Source organism: Etheostoma cragini, chromosome 5 (assembly GCF_013103735.1).
Source record: "Etheostoma cragini isolate CJK2018 chromosome 5, CSU_Ecrag_1.0, whole genome shotgun sequence".
Lineage (NCBI taxonomy): Eukaryota > Metazoa > Chordata > Actinopteri > Perciformes > Percidae > Etheostoma > Etheostoma cragini.
The window spans coordinates 16,829,622-16,851,878 of record NC_048411.1 but is presented as its reverse complement, the minus strand read 5'-3'; the positions used below and the strand labels follow the sequence as shown (position 1 = coordinate 16,851,878).

The 22,257-nt window shown below is 39.6% G+C and overlaps 3 protein-coding genes across 9 annotated transcripts in view; 2 read left to right on the top strand and 1 right to left on the bottom strand.

Moving 5' to 3' along the window:
• The first annotated feature begins 283 nt into the window (after nt 1-283).
• dph7 (diphthamide biosynthesis 7) lies at nt 284-9,294 on the top strand. 6 transcript variants are annotated; one of them, XM_034872062.1, is made up of 10 exons: nt 284-411; nt 708-845; nt 2,051-2,184; nt 2,647-2,734; nt 4,710-4,804; nt 5,145-5,302; nt 6,023-6,095; nt 6,677-6,742; nt 7,124-7,296; nt 8,137-9,294. In XM_034872062.1, the coding sequence occupies exons 2-10, from the start codon at nt 714-716 to the stop codon at nt 8,550-8,552; spliced, it is 1,335 nt and encodes a 444-aa protein (XP_034727953.1). In that variant the 5' UTR covers nt 284-411; nt 708-713; the 3' UTR covers nt 8,553-9,294. The 6 variants fall into 6 exon arrangements, with proteins under 6 accessions (XP_034727953.1, XP_034727954.1, XP_034727951.1 ...); XM_034872063.1 differs by having other exon boundaries at nt 320-499; XM_034872060.1 differs by having other exon boundaries at nt 320-503.
• Nucleotides 9,295-9,874: 580 nt separating this feature from the next.
• Nucleotides 9,875-11,147, bottom strand: mrpl41 (mitochondrial ribosomal protein L41). 2 transcript variants are annotated; one of them, XM_034872113.1, is made up of 2 exons: nt 11,017-11,147; nt 9,875-10,473 (listed from the first exon to the last, which is right to left on the bottom strand). In XM_034872113.1, the coding sequence occupies exon 2, from the start codon at nt 10,449-10,451 to the stop codon at nt 10,044-10,046; it is 408 nt and encodes a 135-aa protein (XP_034728004.1). In that variant the 5' UTR covers nt 10,452-10,473; nt 11,017-11,147; the 3' UTR covers nt 9,875-10,043. The 2 variants fall into 2 exon arrangements, with proteins under 2 accessions (XP_034728004.1, XP_034728005.1); XM_034872114.1 differs by having other exon boundaries at nt 9,875-10,489; nt 11,017-11,140.
• Nucleotides 11,148-11,444: 297 nt separating this feature from the next.
• The window catches only part of pnpla7b (patatin-like phospholipase domain containing 7b), a 31,271-nt gene continuing 20,458 nt past the window's right edge, over nt 11,445-22,257 (top strand). The window contains exons 1-12 of the mRNA XM_034871990.1: nt 11,445-11,496; nt 12,735-12,778; nt 13,606-13,680; nt 14,643-14,730; nt 15,177-15,253; nt 15,796-15,890; nt 17,408-17,548; nt 18,808-18,967; nt 19,490-19,570; nt 20,456-20,584; nt 21,232-21,312; nt 22,065-22,185. Coding sequence (XP_034727881.1) covers nt 12,737-12,778; nt 13,606-13,680; nt 14,643-14,730; nt 15,177-15,253; nt 15,796-15,890; nt 17,408-17,548; nt 18,808-18,967; nt 19,490-19,570; nt 20,456-20,584; nt 21,232-21,312; nt 22,065-22,185 — 1,090 coding nt within the window. The 5' untranslated portion in view covers nt 11,445-11,496; nt 12,735-12,736. The remainder of the gene's footprint in view (nt 11,497-12,734; nt 12,779-13,605; nt 13,681-14,642; nt 14,731-15,176; nt 15,254-15,795; nt 15,891-17,407; nt 17,549-18,807; nt 18,968-19,489; nt 19,571-20,455; nt 20,585-21,231; nt 21,313-22,064; nt 22,186-22,257) is intronic.

Sequence of the window (22,257 nt, the reverse complement as noted above, 5' to 3'; positions counted from 1 at the left end):
GTGTGTGTGTGTGTGTTTTTTTTTTGAAAAATCTCATGAACCATTCATCCGAACTACTTCGTCCTTGGATATTGTATATAAAAAAACTGATTAAAACAAAACGAAAAACATAACTTTCCTGTTTTGGGTACAGGAAGTATTTTAGTTATCACAGATATTAGTTATGATACACAGACATTAGTTATGATACCTATAACCACAGTAATTGGTGTCCCCATCCATATCTACCATTTCATTCTCATTCTATACTGGCGATTTGATCTTGTTGTTTTGCAGTAGTTCCTGAACGCACCCATACCCTTAACGCCAAGCGATGACGTAATGACGTATAGAGTCGTCCAGTCTTAGCTGACTCACGTGTTAGTTTGTTGTTAATGTTTCGTTTCCCTGGATATTCAGTATTAAACAAATGTAAACTTAACTTTGGACATTTAATTAACCCGTTGAATACCTGTTCACTATCTGAAGTGTCCAACTGTTTGTGTCGCGTGAGACTGCAGTGAGTAAATTAAAACCACAGGGTGGGTATAACGTTAGCTCCTAGCTAACTGTCAAGCAGATTATTTAACTCAGGTAGCCTACTTGAAGTTAGCTAGATAGTATTGCTTAGGGTCTAACGTACTAGTAACTAGCCGAGACGTAACGGGATATTATTCTGCTTTTTAGTTATAGTTCTGGCACATTAACCCTAACGTTATGCAAAGCAGGTGGTCATGGCTTGGAAGTCGAGGACCCGAAATCTACAGGTGTTTGACACGGAGCTGAGTGCTGACTCTGTGGAGTGGTGTCCTGTTTCATCAAGCCACGACGTCCTGGCCTGCGGGACCTATCAGCTGCAAAAAGGGGTGAGGTTATACGAACAGTAGCTGCCCCGGTACATTCTATTACCTGTCGTATGTGCAGAACCTCGTACTTAGTAACACTTCCTGGCTTGTTTTTATTTATAGTTGATTGAGCATTAGTGTCAGGTGTTTCCTATCTGTAAACACTGTATGACAACATCAAACCTTTTTCAGTCGTTATTGTCCACAGGAACAATGCTTTCCCAGTGCAGTGCCATTGATTCTCCTCTTTTAGACCACATGGGATTAATCAAATTTGGAACTAACCATACGTGGGTTAAGTGCTTGCTGTCATCATGACAAGTGATTCACGATATTGGATAATCATTTTTGTATCATTATCATTGAAAACTATCACAATTTAGTCCGTACGATGTGATTTGTAAGTCGGGATGTCTTTGTTGCACCACAATATGAGACTGCTTTGACACATATTTTGACTTTAACACGTATTGAGGCCCCCAGAGATTTGGATATTGCACTAGCCCATAATGCAATTTCAATAAAATTGCGAATAATCGTGCAGCCCTAGCCCTGAGATATCCAGGTGCACTCGGTTTGTGAAAAGTAAAAGTTTAATAGTCAGTTTGTAAGTTGCAATGCTCCATTTATGCACAATGTCAATTTATAGAACCTTATCCAAAGGCCCGGTTTCCAAATCTAGACCTGGGTCCCAATACCATGGCAAAAATGAGTTGGGGTTGTCCATACATAGCCCGATTATACTCATCACACAGGTCTGTTTTTTTTTGTTTTTTGTTTTTTACAGCAAACACACTTAAGTTACAGAAAGTCACCACTTCATACCTCCGTCATTTAAAATGTGGCGTTAATGGGGCTAACCAAGTTAATTAATAACATTTAATCTATAGGACATACTTTGCCAAGCCTGCCCATGTGAAGTCATAATGATTATAATACAATTAATTGTGCTGCCAAGAAACCGCTGGAAAATGTCTGTTGAGGTAAAACTCAAGAAAGAAGCAACATCTTGGAAGTAAGCAGAAAAAATGGCACCAAACCAGCTGGAGAAAGTTCATGAATGATCTATGCTCCCAAAAGAGCAAAAGGGTTTAATGAATGATGATGAATTGTGCTGCCTGAGTCCTTTGTGACTCATTTTAATGCAGGAGTAACAGGTACATACTCGTGCTCTTGTTGGTGTCTGACCGTTGACTGACGACGTACTTTTCATTTTCTTTGTGTAGGCAGGGGAAGAGCATGCCACCCCAAGGCGGACTGGTCGCTTGTACCTTTTTGAATTTCGGCAAGAGGGATCTATGATCCCTCCTCTCACTGAGCTACAGCGCATGGACACTGCTGCCATTTTAGATTTGAAATGGTAAGCTATCAAGTTTGAGCAGTTATTGATGTCATAAGCTGTTTTTGAAACTGTTCCTTCACTCACTCCCTATTCCATATATGGTGTTTATTAAATAGTGCACTATAAAGGGAACAACCAAACCAGATTTTGGACACATCGTAAAACTCCCCGAAAACAAATCGTTGAGTTACTTGCGTCAGTGGATGAGCACTCAGGAGGAGAGTTAAATGTTGTATATATGGTGCATGTTACATTTCCACTGTTAAGAAACAAAAGATTTGTGGGATACATGAGGAAAATGTAGGGAACATTGTGGGTTTTAAAACGGACTATACAGTGAATCAAATTAACCGCAGAGAATTCAAACACCACTACAAAATAGCAAACACACTATACATTGCACTATTTCTGTGATAGGGAACGGTTGTGAATACAGCTTTTGGCTGCTTCCCTCTTGTTAATTCCTTTGCATGTTCTCAGGTGCCATGTGCCGGTGTCAGGGAGGGCAGTGCTGGGAATGGCATCTGCCACCGGAGAGCTGCAGCTGTACACACTGTCAGACAGTCAGGTGAGAAACGTGGCATCTGAAGAATCACAACCAGGGACATCTAATAATTATTGGCATATAGCTGATTTGTGTACAGAATCAGCATCTAGGGTTTTTGACAGGACACGTGATTAAGTACAGGCCAAAAGTTTGGACACATCTTCTCAGTCAGTGCGTTTCCTTAATTTTCATGACTGTTTACATTGTAGATTGTCACTGAAGGCATCAGAGCTATGAATGAGCACTTGTTGGCCCTTTTTTCTTCACTCTGCGGTCCAGCTCTCCCCAAACCATCTTGATAGGGTTCTGTTCCGGTGACTGTGGAGGCGCAGCACTCCATCCCTCTCCTTCTTGGTCAAACAGCCCTTACACAGCCTGGAGGTGTGTTTGGGTTTTTCTGTTGAAAAATAAATGATGGTCCAACTAAACGCAAAGTGGATGGAATGGCATGTTGCTGCAGGATGCTGTGGTAGCCGTGCTGGTTCAGTATGCCTTCAATTTTGAATGAATCCCCAACAGTGTAAACAGCGAAGCACCCCCACACCATCACACCTCCTCCTCCATGCTTCACGGTGGGAACCAGGCATGTAGAATGCATCCGGTCACCTTTTCACCGTTGCGCAAAGACACGGCGGTTGGAACCAAAGATCTCAAACTTGAGCTCATCAGACCAAAGCCCAGATTTCCACTGGTCTAATGTCCATTCCTTGTGTTTCTTGGCCGAAACAAATCTCTTCTGCTTGTTGCCTCTCCTTAGCTGTGGTTTTCTAGCTGCTATTTGACCATAAAGGCCTGATTTGTGCACTTTCTTCTTAAAAGTTGTTCTTGAGATGTTTCTGCTGCTAGAACTCTGTGTGGTATTCATCTGGTCTCTAATCTGAGCTGCTGTTAACTTGCGATTTCTGAGGCTGGTAACTCAGATAAACTTATCCTCCGCAGTAGAGGTGACTCTTGTCTTTTTGAGTGCCCTTTTGTTTTATGAATGTCCATACACACAATTGTGGCCAAAAAAACAGGAAGACTTTACAATAGATGCACAATATAATTGTGGTTTAATACAACAGACCTGCAATCATAATACGATAATAAACACAACCTTTGTTATGCTGATATCGTTAAGTATGTGGTTTGTGCTGGTCTGCATGGTGTTAGAAAGACTGAAGAGTTGGTTTTGGAGTGACGAATGCCTTAAAACATGCTAATGTCCAATACAACACTTGACAGAGTGTCAGCAACATCTAAACATTATAAGCTTGCACAGCTCTTGTACTTAGTTACTGTACCTTCCATGGTATTTTACCACACGGCCTCTTCAGTCTGTTGAGAGAGGAGGACAGTATATGTGTGCAAGCTAAAAGGAACCGAGACACATTGTTCGTTCAGAAGGCCACAGAAAGGTTTGCTGCTGATGTAAAATGATGTGTTTGGACGGGTCGAGTGTGTTCATCCTGCTCTACCTGTTATAATGTATTATAATTAGAGCTGGGGCGATAGGCTTTCTTTCTGATTAGATTCTTTACCGATAACGTGGGTGCAGATGTGATTTGTATTTTGATTAGTTATTGTGATTCTAGAAGTATTGTGATCCAATAGTATATTGGGATTTTCCTTTCCTTCTTTAACAAAAACAAAAGTTGTATTATACACTTCTAGAGACAATATGTCATGAGACAGTTATAAAAGCTAATTGTTTTCTAAGAAGAATGAACATCACATGTCAGTCTTACATTTATTTCATTTGTAAAGAACACAACATGGCTTTTCTGCATTTTCTGCTGTCCCTTTGTTTTGCTGGAAACGGATATGATGCTGCCCTCAACGATACCGTATAAACAAAAAGATTTAGGTGAATCATTGGTAATAAAAAAATCACGATTCTACTGAAAAGAATCAATTATTTTTTCTCCCCCCCACCCCTATGTTGTAATACTATTACGTGGTGTGACCCTAGTTGTTGATGTGGTAGTCTGCGCTAATGAATGTGTGTATCCGGTAGGAAGGCGTCCGTAGTCTGCACTCGATGTGCAGTTTGGAGGTGGGAGCAGAGCGGCTGGCTCTGTCGTTAGACTGGTCCACGGGGAGAATGGACAGGTAACACACTCAGCATGGACCAAAGCCTGAGCACCTGCGCCTGGGCCGTACAAAAGTTCATCTCAATTTTTTACAAAAAAACACTGTCCATTGGTGCCAGAATGGACAGTCTCTGTCTTGTATGGCTACTTTTTTATTTTTTATGGAAGGTTGTTATAATTTGCAGTTTTTTATGATTCCGTTTGTTACATCTAAGGAATCAATTTATTTTACTTTGAAGTTATAGCTTTGACTCCATATGAATGTTACATCATCAGTATCATTATGTACACACACACTCTGCTCCTATTGTGAGATTCTAGGCTCTGTGATGTCAAACGTCCCCTGTTTGTTCCTGCAGCAGTGATGTGCGGGTGGTGTGCAGCGACTCTGCGGGCTGCGTCAGCGTGCTGTCCCTGGCTGAAGGCGCTCTCACTGCTTTGTCACAGTGGAAAGCCCATGACTTTGAGGCCTGGATCTCAGCTTTCTCCTACTGGGACACACAGCTGGTTTATTCTGGTAACACTCGCTTGCTGTAAATCATAATTGGCACTTTTTTTTAAAATAAAAAAACAACAAAAAACATAAAACAGCTGACATCAGACAATTCACAAATATTTTACCCCTTTAATAAGCCCAGGCTGCCCCTGACAGCCATTCAATACAATTTCATAATGAGACACAGCAGTGGACAACACAGAACAACCATAACAACAACAGCAATACAAAACTAAAACAAATAGAAATAAATGAATATAAAATATAAATGAAAATGCCTTGATAGTAGCAGTTACCATGTCTACCAATCTATTATACCAGGTGCCTGGAAAGACTTAGACTTCTATTACAGCCAAAAAGGAGCCCCACACACTTCCAAAATATGGTCTCTTCCCGTTTGAATGTTGCCATTTTTGTGATCAACTCAATCCATTGCTTAAAACAACCAGGGCTAGTCAATTTTCAATAGGTAAGGTTGTTCTATAGCCAGACAAACCCAAAATCTCTTCCATTTATTCACAGAACTTTTTTGTCCAGTAGAAGACCCAGAACACATATAATCAATTATATATTGTATATTAATACATCATTCTTATTAATGCATTAACATGTGATCAGCATTTAGGTGGATAAGAGGGAGCTTATTGTTATTGCTATATCTTTTTTTCTGATCATTTACATGTATTTATGTATGCTTTGTGTAAATACACCTTTTCCTCTCTGTTGGTTGTTCCTCTACAGGTGGGGATGATTGCAAACTTAAGGGCTGGGATCTCAGGGTCGGCCCCTCCTGCCCCACTTTCACCAGTAAAAGGTGAGTACGGATGTTAGTTAGATGAATTAGATCAACTAGGGCTGGGCAGTATATTGATATCATATCAACATTGTTATATAATGAGACTAGATATCATCTTTGCATTGATTTTGGATATGGTATTGTGGTAAGTGTTGTCAATGACACTCAGGTGACACAACCCACCAAATACATATCTGGAACTCCCCACTAGTCAGTGAGAACCGAAGAAGCCTTTTGGATGAGAGGAAAAACGTCTTTGCAGAATTCCTAGCAAGTCCAGTTGCCTTTGTAACGTGATGTTATTTTCTGAACTTACCAGACTGTTCTAGCTGTTCAATTACTGTTTACCGTCTCAGTCATTGGATGCGCATTATTGAGTTTTATTCTAATCTAAAATTGAATTGTAAAGACTTTTTGTGAAAGCACCAACAGTCAACCATACAATATTGTTGCAATATCAAAGGGAATGTATTAGGTCAAGAATATTGTGATATCTGATTTTCTCCATATGGCCCAACCCTAGAAACAACAACAGTCATTTGGTTTATTCGTTTAGGAAAAGTACATATTAGTTCAATGTCGGTTCTGTTCTCTTGAAGGCACTCGATGGGTGTGTGCAGTATTCACAGCAACCCACATCGGGAACACATCCTGGCTACAGGCAGGTAAATATCCCATTCAACTCTCTATGGTGACCATGGTGCCTTTTGTCCGGTTATAGCTACCGTTTACAGGGTAAACTCTTTCGGATTGTACCACGACATGAAACAGATTTTATTCTTCAGCTATGGCGAAATGCAAGTTGAGTGTTCCTTGCCTTGAAAAACCTAGATTTAGGGCCCAGTTGATGTTGTGATAAAGGTTTTAAATTTCATTTATTATGGTCTTAAAAAGTCTTAAATTTGACTTGATCAAACCTGCAGAAACGGTTTTCTACCATTGCTTCCTTTGTCTTCGGTCTTCTTGTCCTAGACCTTTAGCTGGTTCTCTCCTCTCAGCCAACTGAGTGTCTGTACGTTTTGTGTTTTGCGCTTCTCTTTCTGCAGCTACGATGAGCAGGTTTTGCTGTGGGATGGCAGAAACATGCAGCAGCCTCTTAGTGAGAGTCCCGTGGGCGGTGGAGTCTGGAGGCTGAAGTGGCACCCGACTCACCAGCACCTGCTGCTGGCAGCCAGCATGCACAATGACTTCCACATCCTTCACTGCCAGCAGGTCCTGGGTGAGTCTGAAGGAGAGATGGCCAAGCAGACATTTGCTATGGATTGTTATCATGAACTTTTTGTTTTTTCTTCTTGGTTATATCCTCGGTTAGTCATTCATTTATTTGACCGTCCGATTCATTAAGTTAATCAATAGAAAAATAAGTGTCTACTATTTTGACAAATGATCAAAAAATGTCAGTGATTTTTCAAGCAAAAATGTCAAACATTCCATGGTTTCAGCTTCTCAAATGTGATGATTAGTTTTTTTTTTATGAATCATTTTGAGGAGGCATTTTATGTCTGTATGCCAATATTAGAGAAATCACAGAAAATGAAGAGAAAGAGATGCACCAAATGTCCCTTGCTGGATTCAAACCGGGAAATTTAGGTTCACAGTTAATGAAAATAATAATTACTTCCTAGTCCTAAATATCCTTTTTTGAAAATGAATTACATTTTCAAAACAAACACTGGTTGAGTTGATGGTCACCAGCATTAAATCATGAGTTGTATTACTCTTCAGTGGTCTTTGTCTTTTAAAGAAAATGACTGCTAACCCCCAGTATTCACAATAGATGGTAGTTGCAGAGAAAACATTTCAATCATTTGCATTGACTGCATACTAAGATATTTGCTCTATCATTTAGTGATTGTCATAGCCCTGGCGCTTAGGAGTTTTACATCTTCATAACAGAATAAATTGGGATCCATTAAGTGGTGATTAACTTAAGATAACCTAAGATATTGTATAAAAAGTTGTGTAAATGAAATGGATCCTGTCAGGACCAGGACACCTCAAGAGTGAGCAACTTCTGTTTCTGTTTTAAACCCTTACATTTTTCCCTGTCATTGTCCAGAGGGCACTGGAGGATCGTGTCCGATCGTAGCCTCCTATATCCTCCACAACTCCCTGGCGTACGGAGCCGACTGGTCCCGACTGTCCCTGGAGGAGCCTGTTCCTTGCTCCCCTGTTCCTGCAGAACCAAAGGAAAGCCTCACAGAGAGCGGAGGACACCTGCGAATTCAGTATGAATCTCCCACTGCCAGCTTTGACACTTCCCTAGAAGATGATGCAGGACGATACATCCCAGAGGGCATCGCAGCGCCCTCTATCAGTGGGGATAGAGGTCCAGGCCCTGCCTTCAACTCAAACGAGGACGCTTCTTCACTGTCCTGTCTGCTGGCAAGCTGCTCATTCTATGACCATATGCTCCATGTGTGGCGCTGGGACTGGACTCCAGATGAGGCTCAGCAGGAATCAGAGCAATGTTGACCAGGCTGAAAACCGGCTGCATTGACACTATAGAAATACCTTGGATGGAAATATACCATGCACCGAAGTAAAGCAGAATGTACAGCCCAGCTATGGTGTTGGCATGATGGTATTCCATTCACTGTCTTCACTATGCAGTCCCCACACTTTAGAATTACTTATCACAGAATATGCTATTAGGAAAACAGTATTTTTTTGTAATGACAGATTTTTATAGACCTGTATTTAATCTGAAATTGTGAAATCATGTAGCAGCAAGAGCAAAACAATCATTCACCCATAGACCTTTGCTGTATTTTTAAGTACTCTGTTATCGTGTTGAAGAAAATTGCTCATAAAAACACAATGCTTAAAGAATAGCAATTGTATTACTTTAGGCACCCATGCAGTGTGTGTGAATGTATCTGATCCCTTACTCTAAAGGAAATTCTCTTCATCTGCACCCCTCAGCCTCCTAAGGACATTGTGCTCCTGGATTCAGTTAAGCATAAAGGACATTTTGGTAAGTTTGATGCTTAATTACTTGAGATTTTAGCTGACTGAAGGCAGGTATTAACGCTCTGCTGTAATGAACTTTATCTAGATGAACCCCTTTTTGCATTTGTATATGGTGTTATGCCAGTATTTGTGCTGCGCCACAAAAATCTGGGCTGGTGATCTTTACCATATGAGGATTTTAGAAACTTTACCACAATAGTATATTCAATACACTTTCTGACCAATGAAGGGAAATTGACAAGTTTTAGGTTAACTGCATACCTTAACTTGGACATGTGAACATTTCTTTGAATTCAAAAGGGTTCTGAGCATAATGATCCACTATATGGTCATTTTTATGTGTAACAAAATGAAGACAAGATCTTCACGGGTCCTCAGTTACTGCAGGGGGGCCACTGTTTGTTTTTTCAAAAAGCAAAGTGTCAACATAAATCTAACATATTAGCTAAAAGAAAATCAGCATCATATTTGTGAAAAAAAACACTGAAATTATGCTTACTGGTCTATGGGTAAGGTTGTCACTAAGGTGGCCATCGACAGATCAAGTTCATCCTAAGGATTCACTGTGCCACATGTATGTTTAACATGATTTATAAATCATGCCAGCAATTATTTTAATAGATTAGTACTCTGTAAACAAAAAATGTATAAAGGCTTTAGGCTGTATACACGTTATTTTAGGCCCAGTTTAATATGCATCTTGATTTATACAATGCTTCATCTCTCAGTTAAGGTGTCGTTGGCTTAAAAAACTTTGAAAACCCTGGTGTGTGTTATAGTTTGTTCAACTGCTCTGTTACAACAACTAATGCACAGCGCTGCAGTATGGACCATAGCCCCCAAAGTTTTATTTTGCCAGGTGATCAAGTAATTAAAGAGTCAACCACTACACATTATAAAGTCCAGTTTGTGATGATTACCCTAAAAGGTGTCACATCACTTAGTATGTAGCTTTTAGTCTCTTTGTAAATACATTTCATTGCGAGTGCATCTTTAACGCACATAGTTCTTGGGATACAGCTTGAAGAGCTTTCCGTCCTGAGTGGGTTCAAATCCATATTTCTCCAGCTGTTCTTTGCTGAAAGTGCCCTCTTCAAAGTCTTTCTTGATCCGAGGGGCCACAACTTCAGCAAACACACTTTGTGCTGTGACTGGCGGCTCCGTTCCTCGAGGAGACCGGTAAGATACGTAGGGTTTAAGTTTGAATCCCTCCAAGTTAGGCACCACGAACTCAGGAATCATGGTCCGTATGGACAGAAACTTTCTGCTAGAAAGCCTCAGTCCAGTGGGCCTTGCTCCCCTGCCTTTATTATGAGTCCTTGATCCACGCTTACTGGTGAACTCAGACATTCTGTCCGCTCCTCTTATCAAACCCCTCATCAACGTGGATAACACACCCATGGTGCAACAGCGTTTTCTCCTTCTAGGACACACAAAACCTGAGGAGAAAAAGTAAATGTTTTACACATATACATTAATAAATACAGCACCAATACAAACCCAAAGCATAAGAAGATTTTACCAGCGACACGACTGTCAGTGTTTCCCGAAAGTGACGCATGGTTTATACACTTTTAAATAACGGTACGTGTGGATATTGTGTGACAACCGGGAGGCCAAAGAATCAACGCTAACGTTGTCTTCGTTTGTTTAGCTAACACTTAGCTAGCTAACTGCATGGATTAAGTATTTAACGTTACCTAACACATTGTTTCACATGTTGTACAATGCATCCAGGAAACCTTGTGTTAACGTTAACTGCTGGAAAATGCAGTGCTGCCTTCCGCTAGCTAGCTAGGTAGCTAAAGATAACTTACAAGCTGGCAAATGTTGCATAGTCTGCTGGCAAGCTAACGTGGATAGTTACTTACGTGCTTACACCAAAATAGCTAGTTGTTATAGTTTAAATGTCCTAATTTTGAATTCCCATAAATTAATAAATTGTTTTAAAACTCGACTCACTCACCTTGAGCCTACTGTTGTTCCAATGCAAGCAATGTGCTGCTAGCTTCTCTAAGGAAATGCACCGTGATTGGCCGAAAGGCAACACCATTCACCAATTGTAATTCGAGATACTAGTAGAGCGCTGTCTGTGATTTGGGTGCTTCAAGTTAACTAGAGTTACCTACAACACAGACAAATTTCTTTCAAAATAAATGCTTAAAAGGCACAGATTGTGCAAAGCAGAAATATGTCTACGTTCTCTGTTTTTTTTCAGCCGAACTATGGATACACTTTGTATACCTAGGGACTCCCTATTGAATGAATCATGAATCATCTTTCAAATACAGTCTTTCTGAGAGAATATTGATGGGGGCATTGACAAAACAACACTTTCGCACACAAGGGTTTTATTTTGATAAGAATGACCGGATATTCCGATTTTTTTTACTGAACAGTCTTGACACTATGTTGGTATGCACTCAGAAACTTTGACTCAAGAAAGGTACGTGGGAATAAGTGTTTGGTCGGTTCTGTCGAAGAGCGTTAGTTGAAGTTTAATTTGTTCGTTTGTTATAGAGTCTGTGAATGCAGACTTGTTCGTTCACTTTTTTTGCCTGCATTAGGTTGTCCCCTTGTTGTGTAACGGGCTGCAGCCATAGAAGCGTAGTCGGACTGTGAGATAACGTTAACAAATTTAAAGTTCATGTTAACCAATTGTGACATTTAATGTTGGCTTTATACGTACTGTAAATTTTCCGCTACAAGTAAATATCAAACCATATAAGTTTGACCTAATTTGCTTCATCCACTTGATCCGGTCAGCCAGGAATATTATGCTTTTTGCACTCACATCGATGGGAATTGGATACGACGTGAATGACTAAAATCCACTTTTCAATTCGTCCACAAAAGCCACAGAGCACCAATAATTTGTTAATGTTAATAATAATGCAGTTTGAATGCAGTTTGGCACAAGATCACAGACCCAAGCTAGGTCAACAAAGTAAATACGCGGCAAAAGTATCTCTCGAAGATGTAACGGTATCTGGTAAACAAAATAGCAATACCCATTGGAGAAGCTTTCCACCATGTTTTGCAGTGTTGGATTTGGGGAGCTTGTTGGTGTAACCTTACGTTGGCAGTGTGTACGAGCAAGAGGGGGTGTCTGGTTACAAGCACCGAGCTTGTGACTTCTTTTTCTTGAGCTGAGTAACGTTAGGGGATCTTTAACCCACATTTCTGAACCTTTGGCTCTGTGTCGGTCAGGTCGGTTGACCATGTCTCCACCACTGTTCTAAGGAACAGTCTGCCAGAGCCTCGCAGAGAGTAACCTATTGATATTTTTTAAAGACAAACTTAACACCTAACTCTTTAAGTTAGGCAAACTCATTTATACAATGTCTTTATCTATGTACCCGTGATCTATGTATCTATTAATATGTACTCTGGTGGTGGTGTGTGTGTGTGTTGGGTGGGGGCTATATAAATAAAGTCTGATTGATTGGTAATGTTTCCAGGGTCAAGGGTTCAAATCCCGAGCTATCAATGTATGATCACATGACATTAGCGTCATCAAAACATAGTACCATCTTGCAATAAATCATCTGCTTGAGTTTTAAATGCACGTTTTTTCTGTCATTGATGACTTATATTTAAGGCATTTTTTATGGTTTCAATTATTTCTTTTCAGTGTACAATATTACCTTGTTTTACGGCTGCGTTATCTATTTTGTTGATCAGGCATGGGAGACAACAATGAAGATGAGAGCTGCAGTATATCCCCGGTATGTTGATCCTTAACACCATTGAAGTTTCATGTTCTTGTCCTTAGTGAGGCATTTAGGCACCAAATATAATAGTCATATCAGGGCCTGGATCATAGGGATAGGCATTCTAGGCATGTGCCTAGAGCCCATTTGCCCCTAGGGTGCCCGGTAAGAGGGAAAAGTCAAAACATTTGTGTTTATATAGTTTTAAAAAATAACTTTAAACTGTAAATTTCCAATCTAGCACTTCATATAAACTTGTATTTTTGAAAGTATATATACAGTATATAATTAAATAATTATTTTTTTTAAAGAAAAAGTAAAGTAAAGTATAACACGTTTACTCCAATTGCAGGAAAATGTGTTTCCGGGTCCGTATGTTTGCTAGCTGTCAGGGTTACGCTACCACTTTTCTGGGATGCTTTCAGGTGCAGCAAAGTGAGAAAAAAGGAAAAAGAAAATGAGGCTTTACACAAGTTTCTCTCAGGCCACTTCAAATAAGCCCATATTAGATGCAGTAAAATACCTAAATAAACAAGTTAGCATAATAATCTTTTTTTATTCACCAAATATTCATTTGGAGGAGGCCTGAAAAAGGCAGTATGGCCAGTGTAATCTTTCTATTTAATCTGGCTGTGGTCATACCTCAGATGTGTATTTCCCAGTGCAATACATAAGAAATTCATTACAAATGTTCAGCAATTATTTTCGGTGTAATTTTGCCTTCAGGAAATGCTAAAGAAACCGAAATGATTAAGTTGTTGCTGTTCTGCTCTGATGGCTCTTACACTTCACGTCCAGTTGATTTCATTCTCTCAGTGGTGTTCCCGTGCTTGATGTTTCAGAGCCTGGTTTCACTCGGTAACGAGATCAAGGCTGGGATGCAGCAGTTTTTGAAGGAAAGGACGGAGGCCAACATGGTAACCACCGACACTCAATTTCTGACTTGACTGGTTTGACTGCGACGTTGTTTGCAAATGTTTAGTTTTGTTCTAACGAATGTTATTAATAGTAGTGTAAAAAATGTAGTGTTAAAAAAATGTCGATACTGGTAGCATTACTGTGACTTTGATACTGGTCCCTGAACAAAACTTTTTTTGATACCAATTTTATGAAATCCATTTTATCAAAAAGAAATTACAACATTACACATTACCGCAAAAAATCTTTGTATTTATTTTTCAGCTCTTACTATGTGAGCCGTCTCTGTGTAACGTGGAGTTTTTCCTGCGTGTCTCTGCGATGTGTAACATTAGACAGCCAATCACAGAGGCTATTTGATCTCGGCATACATATGCTGTGGCCATTTTTTTTGGGCAGTTTGCAGATTATCTTCATCAGTGTTTTATTTACCTTATAACTGGTAAAGTTAGTGAATTCAAAAGTGCGCTACTTTGTCTCCGCTACAGCTTTGTGTCTGTCCCTCTGCTTCAGTTTCACTCACCACTGAGTCTGACTAATGTTCCGCCCACAACATCTATATGACTCCCTGTTACTGGGGATTATGTTGAAAGTTTCTAATTTATTAAATAATTGCTTAAATCATTTAAACAAAGCTTTAAGTTGGAGATTGTAACATTGCAGAATCTTTTTTTTTTTGGTTGGATTTTCACTTTAAACACGTATCGGTTCCATTAACTAATAACTGGTCTATATCCTTGACGTTCCACTTCTGGGATGGCTCCGTTGCCGCTCTGCTCCTCAGATCTCTGCAGGGTAAATTACTAGCTACTAGTAATCGGTATCGGCCTTAAAAAACAGTATCTATCGATCCCTAACCTGTGGATGGGTAGAATAAATGAGAGGGTTCTGATATAAGATATGTTATTTTGAGTTAAATATTTGACTGCGGCCCATTTTAATGTGTCTGTTTTTCTTCCAGTGGACGGCTGTGCTGATTGTAGCTGTGACAGTTGTTTCTGTCCTTGGTATTGTTGTGCTCCTTCTTTACAGAAGATACAAACAGTCAAGTGAGTGCCCTGCACACTGTACATCCTCTTCTAGTACATTTTTATCCAACTTTTTCAGTATGTAAAGATGTGCAAATACACAGTTTGTGCCTTTAATAGGTGTTGGGTCAGCACACTGATTCTTACAATGTTGCATGTCTTTATCATACATGTTTCAGAGACAACATGAACCTTGTTCACAGCTCATGCAAGCATGCATTTTAAGGGTTAGGTTCAAACTGGTTATTGTTTTTTGAAAAAAGGTAATTGATTCATGTAATTTGCAAAAAGCAAAATCAAGTAGTCAGTGCATCAGGGATTACAAGCCCTGAAACTGCAGGGGGATTTAAACAGACAGATTTACTGCATCAGCCCGGTGCATCAGTTCAATACTTTTATGAAGGACACAGACCGATTCATGGGATGGAATGAAAATGATCTTACAGAGGATGTCTGGGGTGTTTCAGAGGAGGCTGGCGTTCCACAATATCGCTTCAGGAAGAGAGACAAAGTGATGTTCTACGGCCGAAAGATCATGAGAAAGGTCAGTGCCACCTTAAACATCCTACTCTGTGTCACCCTTTTCTCTAGCGAGAGCCCCTGCTGCTGCACCGTGTCTATGTGTTTATTTCATAAATAACTATAACCATCCCTAACCTGGCAAATGTTCAGCAAGTCCTACAGGATATCACACAGTGTAAACATCCAAGTTATACTGCTACAGTGTGTGACAGACAATATAGAACATTAAAGTGGGCTTGCTTATTACTTTAAAAAAAGAATAGTGGAGTGACTATACAGTTTTGGCTACTCTATCCACCTCTGGTGAGGATACTGCCATTACATTCAAATTAATAAGTAAAGTGAACTACTCAGTGCTCCTTGGACAAGTAGTTTGTCATTGCAAAGCTGGCCAGATGTTGTCACAGACTGACAGGCCAATGAGTTGGCCATCATTAGGCCCTGGTGCTTCTGAGGCACAACAAATACCTTCTATAATTTCAGATTTATAAACGGTTTGTTTGCCTTTTGGTAATCATCACTTGAATGCAAACAGGTCAAATCATCAAATGTTTCCTGTTGCAGGTTCAGACGCTGTCCTCAGTCCCTGCCTCTATTTCAAACTCAGCTTCCCGGCAGAGAATGAGGAAGAGGACCAAAGTCCTGTCGATAGCTCGCAAGTGAGTCCATTTGGTGTGTTGACAGACAATAAGCTTTGAGGGTTAAAAGTTCATTCTTTTGTCAAAATAATCTTAAAGTCCAACTAAGCAAACCTTGGGTGAAGATTATGTTATCAAAGAAGATAAACTGGCATTTTTCAGATACCAGGGAACAGGGAAAAATGCATGATCAGAGCCGCCAACTCTAAATGTTAGTTATACAGAATGTCTGCTGTGTCTCACTACTAAGTCCAGGAGTGTCTGTCCATCCACCTGACTGGCGCATGCAGGTCATCACACGCAGCATGCCGACGTATGATCGTAAACTTGGAGGCCACTGTGTGCCATGTTCAACATACTTTTGTGTGAATGAACTAGGGTGACCGCCTGTCAATTGGTCTCTGCTATGCACTTACACATGCAGCTGCCAGCGCACACACACACACACGCACACACACACACACACACACACACACACACACACACACACACACAGAATCATCCGTCTGAAAATATTAACTATGCCTTATACTAATTAATGTTGTTGAGTAATTAATAATATTGGAATACTTTTATTAATTATATACTATATATACTGTGTAGTTTAATCTATTACAATACCTAATTTTTCATTTATTATTTGATTGTATTTTGTATTTATAATCTGAATATGCAAAGAGTCCAATATTTGCCTCTGAGATGTAGTGAAGTAGAAGTATTAGTTAGCATAAAATAGAAACACTTGTGTAAAGTACAAGTATCTCAGATTTGTGTAGTGCTGTACTTGAACTGCACTACACAAATGAACTATTATGTAACGTTACATTCAAGAAGGCAATACAGGAGATCATGCAGACGTCCCGTTCTGAACAGGCCCGTTTTCATCAGGTACTGTACTATGATGAGGAATTTTAAAAACAGCTGAAGGGCCGCCGTGTGTTGCTTGTGCCCAGTCCTCTACAGGCCCCCCCTTCAGCAGACTATTTAAAGGTTAGAGGGTATTTTTGGACCGTCCCTTTACCCCCCAACTACATTCATCTGACAGCTTTGGTAAAAATAGTTACTTTACACAATAATATTAATGTAGGAAATAACACAAAACACTTGTAGTTTATAAAATCTGATGTTTAATTATAAATGAAACTAGCCAACAACATATCGGCCTATGAGTCCAGCTGAAATGATTCGACCATTAAATACACAACTGTTTGGATCCTTTACACTTTCTAAAATGGGAGGATTGTTCTTCATTGAATACTTTAAGTACATTTTCCTGAAGATGTTTTCATACTTTTACATAAACGGTAAAATGGTTCTTCTACCACTGGCCCTGACTTCACATAGTTGTCTTGGGATCCAACAGAAATCACAATAAGTTCCAATTGAGATGTGAGAAACTTGGTTTAGAGTGTTGAAGAAAAGAAATGAATTATAAGCTGAAAGCTGGTTCAGAGACTTGTTCTACCAATTAGTACAGTAAGATGTACATCTTTACAGAATGAAGAATGTCTCTCTTTTTATGCGTGTGTTTGTGTTAGGATCCTACGCATCGGGAAGGAGCCCCCCACCCTTCAGCCCAAGGAGCTTCCTCCATGTCTGCTGGAGGCTGACCTGACTGAGTTTGATGTGCAGAACTCCCATCTGCCGTCTGAGGTGCTGTACATGTTGAAAAATGTCAGGTAAGTAAATGGCATGCCTTACATGTCTTTCCATCTTCCACATGAACAACAGCACACTTGTTTCTTATCAGTCCCCCCAACACCCCAGAGTGAGTACACTCAAAATTAATTATCTAACAAATAATAATAAAGCAAACTAATATTCCTTCACCAGAGGCCTCATGACATACAATATCATCACAATACTTGTATTCTGTGATATATTGAAATGTAATACCTTTTTCAAACTTGAAAGTTTTCCCAATTTCAAATGAAGTTGGTTTTGTACCCCACCACTACACAGCACCCTTTTTTTCTCCACACACTGTATTATTTATATTTGAAACGATTAAACGATCATCAAAGTAGTTGTTTCAGCTCTATTGTTACAAGTGGAATCCCCCTTTCCTGCTTGTGGTTCAAATAGAGCACCAACGCATAGTAGATTCACAATTAACTATGCATGCACATACTGGACATGATGTGAAAGACCCCAAGTTGATAGGTGACAGGTCTTTCCATTCATTTTGAATGGGGGTAGTGCGGTTAGGCCGCGGCGGGGTGATGGCGGTTTTTGCCGTCTTCTGTTTGTCCCCTTTCTTCCTCTGTTTCTCCGTCAAACTGCCTTCAAGTGCGCTCGAAAACTTTGAGATCTGTAAACGATCTGATGGAAACAAGTAGTAGTGAAATAAAAAGTCTACTTGTGCTACATTGGGGGCTTGAAGAACACAACAGCATGTCACACAAAATGGGCCATTTCATTGACTAACCACCCACCCCCACCTCCTCCCCGCACAACCCTGCAGAGCATCGCCGTCTATTGTCTTGATGAAAGAACACGGCACAATGAGTTGAAGCTGAGCTGTTACCTCGTACACCTGCTCCTCTTCTTCCTTGGTTGATTTTCTGATGGCCACTTTAGGTGTGTTTTCTGTGCCCAGTGGCTGATACACTGCATTTTAACAAAGGTTTGCAACAAGTATTATTAAAACACACTTAGCATTAACTACAGGACCTCCCAGGACTGAAATCCTAAGGACATTCGGCTGATTTTCTTGTTAAATTAAATGGAGCAAAGACCATCATACTATATCTGTTGATTGTTGTGCATCTATGGACTCAGAATCTGAATTGGATTTGGTATATATTTTATGTGACACAGTTTACCTGATATTCACATATGCACACACAGTGCTGTAGTGACAGTGACTAATACATGTGTGGTTATTATCATTAGCAGTAATAGAACTACACCGTTTGTGCACGTGTGTTGTAACAAGGGTGCTTGGCCACTTCGAGAAGCCTCTTTTCCTGGAGCTGTGTCGTCACATGGTGCTGATCCAGCTGCATCAGGGAGAGGGACTCTTCCGACCGGGGGACACTGATGACAGTATTTACGTGGTTCAAGATGGCCGCCTGGAACTGTGTATCCGTGAGAGCGTAAGACCACCACAACACCTACTTCTTCACAGAAACCACCAGAATATTTCACACTCAGCAATTAGGATCAGGATTAGTACTTGTTGCATTTGCTGTTTTGTGTGTATTGAATGAATAAATAATATTTTATTATTGTGTCATACATGAAAGAAAAAAATACCCAGCCTTCATAGGCCTACAAGACAACATTATTTACAGCAAGGGACCAGATACCAGAATAGCAACAAAAATTCCATATATTAAACAAATAAACCTTTTAGTTGTTTTGCCCATGCTTTACACACAAAGGTCACCAACTTATGTACATTCAATTCAAACAACTACTCAGTTTTGTACACCAAACAGTTCAGGATTTTTGAACAGACATTTAATTTAAAATAGGTGCTCTTAACTCATAATAAGAACTATATTGTAATTACAATATATGAGTGATCAGTGAGGAAAATATCAAAATTGTGGGAACCGCTACATATGTTATGACTGTCCTTCTGCTCTCATGTTATGTGTGTTTTTTTACTGCAGGATGGTACCGACGCTGTGGTGAAGGACGTTTTACCAGGAGACAGTGTTCACAGTCTGCTGAGTATCCTGGACATCATCACTGTACGTCTTCATCCTCATATGTAATGCGGCTTTATTTTAGAGCAGATTTTTTTGTATGTGGAAATTAGCTGTCACATTGCACATAGTTTTGCATAGCCAGCGCTATCTCCAGCGCTGTGGAGTAAGGTCTGGCTACACCACACGTACGTTCCAGGATAGGAGAAAAAAAAAACGCTCTGGGTTGTTTGCATTTCTTTAAGCCCATCTTAATCGTTTTGGGCGGTGCTAAGCAACGGACGGTGGCTCTGCAGAATAGTCTAGGGAAGGAACTTGTTTTGTTGGAACATTTGCATCCCGCAAAAGAAAACTCCACACACAATAATAAATTAAGTTAACTGTTGACACAATACAGTAACATGAGTTATTTAAATTAGCTGATACATGATTAAACCTCATTGACTCCTCCACAGAAATCCCACCAAACGTCCCACTTAGAGAGGAAATTCCATAAACATATTCTTTTTAAATCTATATAAAGAGACACACAACCATTCTGAGAAAGAACCGAGCAGGCCTGGCTTGTTACAAAATTCAAATTTTCTTAAACACTTTCAGCGTGTATCTCGCTAGGTGGAAGTTTCCTTTAGACAACAGAATTAGACAACAGCAACACACAGAGAGCAGGAGGTGAGGGACGTTGGCCAGATGTATCGGCAATTATTCTGAAAATTCGTTAATAATGGATGGTTGCCTAAATTCTGGACAAATTCTGTGTCTCAATTTATTGGTTTGATAATTCATTACATCAGTCCTTCTTTTATGCACTGTTTTATTGTCCACATTTAGTTTATCTTGTTGTAAAATTTAATTCTGTTTTGTGAAGATTCTTATTACTCACAACATTATTCTTTCTCCACACCCTGTATTACTGTATCTGTATTTCAGGGCTATCCGGCACCTTACAAAACAGTGTCTGCAAGAGCTGCAGTTGCCTCTACTATCCTGCGACTCCCAGCTGCAGCCTTCCAATCAGTCTTTGAAAAATATCCTGAAACTATGGTCCGTGTCATCCAGGTAAAGTGTCCACTGACAACAAGAAAGAACTATGGTCTGTGTCATCCAGGCCAAGTTTCATTGACAAGGAGAAGCATTTAATTTATCAACTAAGCTTAACAAAAGCACAGGCAGGCTTCAGAGTATGAATCCAGATTCCCTTTTTTGGCACTGCATTTTAAGTATGTAAAATAACAGAAAAAGTTATTGAAAAACAGAAACGTTGTGCGTAGCTACAGTAAAAATACTAAACATATTCTGTTATTGAAAGTTCTTTCGTGGCAAGCTGCTCAGTTAGTTAACTTCTAAAAAGAAAAAAGCTTCTATTAATTATGAGCTTCCTTTTTATGCTTTAAACACGTTTTTGAAGCTTGCTTATCCAAGTTAGTTGGCTTTAATGATGTCAAACAAATATTCACATACTGTATGTAACACATGACCAACCCAAACAACATTTTTAAACTACTAGACGGCCAATAAAACATGCATGTTGTTTATTTTTCCACACAATTACATAACGCTGAAATTACAAATGTAAATAAACAAAAATACAACTATGAATCACGTTCTATGGACATTTTCTGTAAAAATATACAGTCATACAACTGTTAATACGAAGATATTTCTTAGATTGTAACAATATTGCTTGTATTTTCTGTCCTCTGTAGATCATCATGGTGCGTCTCCAGAGAGTGACCTTCCTTGCCTTACACAACTACCTTGGCTTGACCACTGAGCTCTTCAACCCGGTACTGTTTTATTATTTTTCAAATTGTGCTCCAGACTGTGGTTTGACTGATATGGATTTTGCAAAGATGTTTTAGATTGGATTAAACATTGATTTTATTATTATTATTAATATTATTTCATGTCCAGTCACTGTGATTGCGGTTGACTCAAATCTCCATTTACTCATACTTACAGTATTATCAGATTCTGTCATGTTCGGTATTAAACTGAGCATGTTTACTGAGTTTAAATCCACTATTTAAACTATTATTTAACTAAAGTACACTGTGATCATGTGCTGCAGATCTATCTGTTCAATCTGTAGTATCATGTTGTTGATCTGCATTATTTTTCACAGGTTGATTTTTTGGGGTCTCTGTAAATTATAGAGTGTGGTTTAGACCTACTCCAACTGTAATGTGTCCTGAGGTAAATCCTGTTATGGTTTGACACTCTAAATATATTAAATTGAATTGATTTAAAGTAAGACAGTAGAAATAACCTTTTGGACCACTTGAGCCGATCAAGCTAATGTTTGGTGCCAAGACTCAACATCTTCATTTTTTAAGGCCCTCTCCTCAGAAGTGTTTCTATAAAGCTTTAAAGGATTTGATAGCGTTGCAATCCTAGCACGGTATATGTGGCAAAAGTTAAAACTTCAAACTTCATATCCATGATGTCAGAAATGGACCACAGCCAATTCCACTATATAAATGTAACCTTAGCACATATTTAGAGAATGTTTAAATATTGATTTATGTGTGTGTTACAGGAGAGCCAAGCCATCTCTTTGGTGTCGCTGGCCCATGTTCTGGGTGAGGGTCATCCACACAGAGGCCCCCGCAGGCAGCCTTCTCACTCTGATGATCTGGGCTCCGAAAAAAGTGACGCAGGTCAGAAACTACAACATACTCTCAGAATTTCACTGTCAAGCTGCAGTATTGTGTGTTGGGAAAGTTATCTGA